Source organism: Stigmatopora nigra, chromosome 21 (assembly GCF_051989575.1).
Source record: "Stigmatopora nigra isolate UIUO_SnigA chromosome 21, RoL_Snig_1.1, whole genome shotgun sequence".
NCBI classification, from domain to species: domain Eukaryota; kingdom Metazoa; phylum Chordata; class Actinopteri; order Syngnathiformes; family Syngnathidae; genus Stigmatopora; species Stigmatopora nigra.
In genome coordinates, this window is record NC_135528.1 from 3495179 (window position 1) to 3502790 (window position 7612).

Here is a 7612-nt window from a genome sequence, read left to right on the forward strand (position 1 = left end):
AAATATATGAAAATTCTCTGACATATTAATGGCGTTGAGCGTTATAACTATTTCTACTGCATTTTTTAAAGGATATATATAAGTCAAATACTGTGTCTTCAAAACACTAATTGGTTTTGACATCACCCTAATAATAACTATTAAAGATGTTTTGATAATAAAAAATATGTTTTTTTTTATGGGCACCTATTCGCTATCAAGCAACCCAAAATGGAAAGGAATAGCGCTCTCTTGTGGGAGGGAATTTGAAAATAATTTTTGATTAGGATGTTTTAACAATGAATGAAAAAGTAGAATTTTTTTTTTTTTTTTAAAGGGCCAAGTTGTATAAAAACTATTCAATGACAAAACGTGTCATTTCATAATCAGAATTTCACATGACATTATTTTTATCACATTATTTATGTTTTCGCCACTACACTGGAAAAATAGATTCATATACTACATATCAATAGTTTATACGATTGCACACTTATTAATTCTGGGACAAAGAATGAATGACATCAGATACGTCAGGTGATTAAATTAAATGACGAACAGAACCAATCAGCCAAATCAAAGAGAAACATTTTTATAATTGTTTATGCTTAACACACATTCACTCAAAAGTGAATAGCAGAGAAGTCACAGTTAAAGTGGCTGTGAATCTCACACGGACTGTCGCTCTCAATCTTAACACTAGAGGGCGCTACATGGCAGCTTGGGGAGCAAACAGGATTGGGCTGGGAGGGGGGCAGAGAGGCTGCGTCCGTCTCCGCAGCAGCCCTGCCTTCGACCCTGAGGCGGGATGGCTGAAGGGTGGAGACGGGCGGGAGAACACCACCGCCGCCGCCACCGCCGTGTGCGTAAACGCGCTGGAAACACGCCGGCGCGCCGGCGGAGGAGGAGGACGAAGGTACCTGGTGGTCCCGGGCGGCGCCGGTGAATCCGGCCGGGTAATTTGGGGCGAGCTGCTGAACGGCAGGCTGGGTGTAAACATTAGGCCAAGGGTACGACAGGTAGGACCCCACACCACCTGCGACGTGAGAAAGGAGCGTTAAACATGTCAGGTAACATCTGGATGTGGAAAATAATTGCCTTTAGTTCTGTGGTCGGAGGATAAATGCAGGGAAATTTGAGGAACAGGTATGCTTGAAATCAAATGATTGAAAGTGAAACTTGCCTAACTGAGGTCCCACTGCTAAAGAATGTATATAAATTTAACTATTCTTTGATTTAAGTCGTCCTTGATATTTAAGAGACAACAGAAATATTTGATTGAATTTGGAGTGTTCTGAAAAAAGCAAAATGTTACATAAGTCGCCAAACTCCCCTGAAATGCAAAAACATATGCTGTAAATTATTTGAAAATTGGAGTCTCATCTATAAAATGTGACTATTTAAAAAAAGCCATTAAAAAAATCACTTCTGGAATGAAATATAATTTTGTAAGGTGAGGTATGATTATAAAAGCAATTGACAGCAAACGACAAAATAAAACCTGTGAAAATATGGAGGACCAATAAATACAATATGTAGGGCCTTTTTCACACTCACCAGAGTTGTTTGGCTGCATAATTATTTGCCCCCCACCATGGGACTGAACGCAAGTGTGGCTCCCGGAAGAATAGGCAACCCCGCCGGTGGAATTTCCGGCCGGACCGTAGGCTATAAATGAAGAAGAGATGTCGTCCGAAGGGTTGGTTTGGAGGTACGATGAGGGGTTGAGGAAGGCCATGCGGGGTGGGTGATTTGTGGAGGTTTGAAGCTGCTGTTGCTGCGCCACTTGGGGGGGCCTATTCGGGTAAGACGTCTGCAGCGGGTAAGACAGCTGATTGTTGTTCTGATTGCTTGGCGCGAGGAAGTCCAGCTTGTCGCTAAATTCAAACAAAGAACTGACAACATGAAAATAAATTAATATATTTACTCTAAAATATTTGGAGATTTTCCTCTTTCAAATGCTGATCACCTGGGGTCCATTGGCGTGTGGCTCTCGCGTTGCCCCATAGAGGCGCCATCATCCATGTAGAGGGGTGGGGGAGCTATGTTGAGGTTGTAGGCAGCGGGGGCGTTGAGGAGGGGGAGGCTAGCGCGTCTGAGAGGGGGAGGGCTGAGCATGGGGCGCGGGTGAAAGTCAGGTGGCTCTCCCACTCTGGGCTGACCTTGAAGATGAAAGGTAGGTCAATTGGTGGCATGAAAGCCATTTGAGAGCAGAATTTGGACCAGTGAGTTGACATTTATGACAAATGGAAGCTGACAATGGTAAAACTCTATTGAGAATGATGTTTGGTTTGCTTGCGTTATGTAGTTACGTCCAGTTGAATTCATTAATGTGCCCCCTGCCCATCTAACGTTGACGAATGGGAAGAAAACCTGGACTGGTGGCTAGAAGTTGGCTGAAGGAGGGCTGTGTTTGCGTAGACAGTATAGAAAAAGGCGGCACTGGTGGTACAGACTCCAGCATCGGCATCTTAGCACCAAAGTGTCCAGGAAAGACAGGTGCCATATTGCTAAAAAAGAAAAATGAAAAATAAATCAAGAGTGCTGGTCATCAAGTTGATTTTGCATTTCCAGCTTACGTGCTCGGGGCATTTTGCATGTTGGGGAGCAGAGATTGGTCGTAGGAGCGGGAAGGACTCCATCTGCCCCTGGTTTGCACCTGTTCACCTTTACATGACCCCAAGCGCTCCACTTTGCGCCACTTGGCTCGTCGGTTCTGAAACCACACCTGCCACGCAGAAACAACACTGATTAGAAATTGTAAATTTGAAATACTATATACATTAATAGTAGAATACTGTATATATAAATATATACAGTATTCCACAAATACCAACATAATTAACACAGAAAATGACTGGACGAGACACTTCCTAAAAAGCATTTTTTAGACAAGAAAAGACAACACAAGAGAAGAACAAGCCCAGTTAAAGTGACCAGAACAGAAGAATAAAAACCTGAATAGACTGAACACGTCCAAGATAGGACCAAGACTGGCACATTTGAGGACGAGAACAAAAAGGTAAACAAAAAAATAGAATGGTAACAAATAAGTGGACCAAACCAAGACTATATATGAAAAAACACGACTATATTGGACTGTTCTGACAAAAACTAGAAAATTGAAAGTAAGACCAGACAAACAAAAAAAAACAGGACCAAAAACAAAACCTATCTGCCTAACCATAATCCTCTGTGGCGTGACACCGACGGATGCGGCGATAAATTTCCTCTTGTCGGCATCGGGGTAGTGTTCCTCCTGGAAGAACGCTTCCAGATGTTCCAATTGATCTACAAACAAGAACAAAAAAAATATCATGTAAAACAACACAAATGGACCACAAAATCCAACTCAAATAGGTCTAACCTGTGCTGTACAGAGTCCTTGTCTTCTTCCTGGGTGGTGCTGGAGGCAGCGGGCAGCTGTCCACGCTATCGAGCTTGGGGGGCACCGGAAGGTTGGCGGGCTGGCCTCGACCGCGGCTTATGTAACGGATGGAACGACGGGTGGAGTACACTTGAGTAATTTCCATCTGGCAACAGACAACAATGTTTTTTGTGGGTCACCTTCTAAGAGAGATGCCTCCCAAATGTTGAGGTGCAACGGGAAACTGACTGTTGGCTTGGAAATTTGGAATTATTCCTCTTTAAAAAGGAAGGCTGGATGTAGCTAAAGTGAACTTAATATGGCAGACTTCCGAAGCCTTTCCAGGCATGACTTCAGAGAATTTTTTTTTGTGGCTGTAGTCATGATAGATATGAAAGCCAAATGTCACGCGGCTAAGTCCGACTAGCTTAGGAGGCTTAGTTTTTAGACTCCTTTAGGATTCAATGGCTCTTGAGAAACCCCCAATTGAGGCTTTAAAATGAAATTGCTGACTGGACGTCAGTTCATGATTATTAGTTTTGTTACAAAGTGAAAGTGACTCTGCACGTTGAATTCGTTTCAAGTTCCACTTTAGATGAACCCTGGTCAAAATACAGTTTTGACCCAAAATAGTAAACACTTGTTTTGGATTGTATTAATTCCTACATGCCAGTTCCAACATGGGACTACACTTCTGTTCTAAATTCAAATGTGTTTATCACTAGTAGTTGTGAATAAATATTTGTTCATTAGCTGCCATCCCTCCCACTACAAATGGATTGGACATGTGAAACTAGCTTTTCATTTACAGACTGCTTTGTCTTTTAGTAATGCCTCGAAATGGACGAAAATGTTCCCTTAATTTGTACTCTATTTTGAATTGTGAATATGCAAGTTGTTGTTTACCTCCAGTGGTTCCAGGTCGTGGGGAGACCCACTTTGGGATAAAGAGGGGCTGTACGGCCTCTTGGCCGCCGGTGCAGGCTGGACGGGGTTCATGGGTGAGTCGACTTGGGGGGCAAGATAGGGGGATCCGTCTAAATCTAACCCAGTGCAGTCCATAAGGACAGGGTCTGCTAGGTCGCAGGTGCTCGGGACTGGGATGGGGGCTTCAGTCAAAGGTCGGTTTTCTTCTGGGCTCGTCGGCACAGTTTCAGTTTTGTCTTCGACGATTTCCTTATGTGCTCTTTTGTTTTTTGAGCGCTCGTTAGTCTTCTTCGTTCGAGTCCTTCTGCTCTTTTTGTGCTTGGGACTCTCGTGGTCCACTTTGGTGGCATTTTTGGGGTCGTCTTGTTCCTCTTCTTGGGGTACACTGCGACTATTTTCACTGTCCTTCTCTTCATCAGCTTCTTCCGTTACTACCTGCTCCCCGTCTTCCTCGCTTGTCTTCTTCTCCTGGATAACTTTGGTTTCCAACTCCTCACACATAAGACTAGGACAGCCTGAAAACAGGAAAAAGTCAAGTAAATGTATACAGTTGCAAACAAGCCAAAAATGCACTGTCACTGTCATATATGAAGAAAAAAAACACAAACATATCTGCCATGTTATTTAGAACTTTATTGGGGTTTCAGATGTCATTTGCAGTCATTTAACATTGGTTTTAATGTCCCAAACGGCAAAAATAATAATATAATAGCGTAACATAATGTGTTATGTAAATAATGTGCGAATATTTCCGTTTTAAGAATAAGTTCAACTATTTTGGGGGCTTCATTTCAGTTTTGTGACAAACCTACCATGACAAACTATCTAGTATTTACTCTTAATAGTAACGCTGCATAAACTATTTCTAACCGAAGACTAAATTAAGAGCAGTAGGAAGACATATCATCATTTCTAGCGTTTCAAAATACTACGTTGTATTTGTTTTCGAACGTGGTTCCGGTATTGCCGTACAAATTAAAAGTGAGACAAGCATTTGAATAAAGTTAGAAGAACTTTTCGTGAACTTTCAAGGAAACTGTTGACTGAAAGCTGATAAAACACAACATTAAAGTAATTAAAGTAAGGTGACTTAATTAATTAGCCTCCCTAGGTATGTACTTTACTTTAAATGATTAGGTCGGGTCCGCTAGCTAAAGCACCAGTGTCCCCCAACTCCAAACGCAAGGTCACCGAAGTTAATGAGCCTCTTTTGGGCTTCTTTGATACGACAAGCCCGGGGGCCCGGAGCCTCGCGAGGAAAGGGATTAGCTTTATTTTTCTTCTTTCACACCAAAATGTAAAAAAAATGACTAAGTAACTCGAAATAATTAGCTGACCAATGAGTGAGTAAGTCGCTAGTATTGCTAATAAACGAGTTCATGATTGACAATTAAAGGCGTTTTACCAAATTGTTGGTTGGCGTTTTCATCCATGACTTCACCGTGGCACTAACAAGCAATTAAACCGGGGACAAGTCAAGCTAGCGCCGCTGAGTTTGACAGGGCGAGTCCCCGATAGAATTGATTGATTGGGTAATTGACTGGTTAGCCTGGCTACAGTCACATGACCACGCCACAACCAATAGGCGAGCGAAAAGACACCTGCGCGACTTTCAAGTCTAAAGCGTACACAACTTGATATCCGGCTGAAAAGGCTTAAATATGACGTCAAACGAAAGATAATGTTCATTTATTCTCATTATTGTTAATGAATACGGTGCAATATGGCTTCTAATTACTATGCCTACATGGTAATGAGCCGATTAAACGCAAGTCTTGTCACACTGATTTCTTAATGAGGTATTTATTTTTTTAATGTAATACCTCAATATGCCAGCAGACGGCGTGACGACAGACTCTCTGTTGGGTGCCATAAAGTGGACAGGGAGATGAATCATAACTCAAAATTAACAGTGTGCTGGTACATATTTGTAATATGTCACTTATCTGACAAAATGCACACTTAGGGAGCTGGAAAAGAACATGAATTCCACATTGAAGATAAAATAACTATTTGACACTGAGCTAAATTACTGGAATACATTTCATTAAGGTGCCTGACATTTAAGATTTTCTCCTAATATTATTTTCAAATATTTTTCAGAAAAAAAAACTAGAAAGTTAATGTGTTTTAGGCACTATCTGCATATTTGGATAGTGAGAATATGTGTCATCAAAATATTTCTGTCCGCAAATAGTTATCAGAAATTATTATTATTAATATTATTATTAGAATTATTATTATAACAATTATTATAATAAAATTAATGAGCTGGTTGATAAGGTTAATTTTTAAAAATGAACATGAAAATATTGAAATGAAATAAAATAATACTATTGCATATATTATATTATTATTATATATTTATGAAAAATCTAAATAATATGACAATAATAACAAATTTTATGAATACCCCTGAATTAGTCAGAGTAAACACAATATTTTGAAAAAAATATTCCATTTGCTTGAAGTCAAATGGAAAAAGGCATTGATATCTATGAACAAGTAAACATTGTGACAACCAACCCCACTGTCCCCTAAATAAAGGCAAGTGAGAGGTTTTTTTTTTTTCTTGTTTTTTTTTTTTAGCCAATCAGGTCTTTTATTTGGAACAGAGAGGCAGATTAGTGACAGGGCGACAGTGACGCGGAGGTTGGGCCTCCTCGCACCCTCACGCAATGACTCAAAGAACTCAGCCTTAAAAAAATGCAAATGTATAAAAAAGAGGAATGAGAACAGCAAACGTAGAAGTCGTGTCGCACGCCTCCATCGGCCTTGCGCGCGCACGCAGTCGCACTTGTCTGGTTTGGCTACAAACACACACACACATTTGGAGACAGTCACTTTAGAAAAGACGACAAGTGTTAAGATCAGTCCGGTCTGTGTGGAAATGGTATATGTGTGTATATGTGTGTATATGTATGTGTATGTGTGTATATATGTATGTGTATGTGTGTATATATGTGTGTGTATGTGTGTATATATGTGAGAGTGTGTGTGTGTGTGAGACATTCAGTTGTGAGCAAGCAAACACACACGGTCTGTGCACACCATTTTCAGTTGTTTGATACCAAGGTGATACCCGCGTGCACACACACACACACACACACACAGTGAGTTGGGATGAGGTGTTCACTCACACACACACACACACACACACACACACACACACACACATTTGACATTTCTCTCACATAAGGTTAAATCATTGGCTGCCATTGATGGTGATAGACTTCAAAATCAACTTGATCCCTTGTCAAAATGGCTTGGATGTCTATTGCATGAAAGATAAGCACTTGCTGTAATTCCAAATGTTATGTTTATATAAGTTATATAGGT

The 7612-nt window shown here is 40.8% G+C and overlaps 1 protein-coding gene across 2 annotated transcripts; it reads right to left on the minus strand.

Moving 5' to 3' along the window:
- Positions 1-572: 572 nt before the first annotated feature.
- On the minus strand, positions 573-6470 carry nobox (NOBOX oogenesis homeobox). Of its 2 annotated transcripts, none has more exons than XM_077743586.1 (9): positions 5679-6470; positions 4253-4788; positions 3347-3512; positions 3164-3270; positions 2559-2707; positions 2353-2489; positions 1949-2141; positions 1537-1874; positions 573-1015 (listed from the first exon to the last, which is right to left on the minus strand). In XM_077743586.1, exons 1-9 carry the CDS (start codon positions 5704-5706, stop codon positions 603-605), a joined length of 2067 nt encoding a protein of 688 aa, XP_077599712.1. In that variant the 5' UTR covers positions 5707-6470; the 3' UTR covers positions 573-602. The 2 variants fall into 2 exon arrangements, with proteins under 2 accessions (XP_077599712.1, XP_077599713.1); XM_077743587.1 differs by having other exon boundaries at positions 5398-6470.
- Between the last annotated feature and the right edge of the window lie 1142 nt (positions 6471-7612).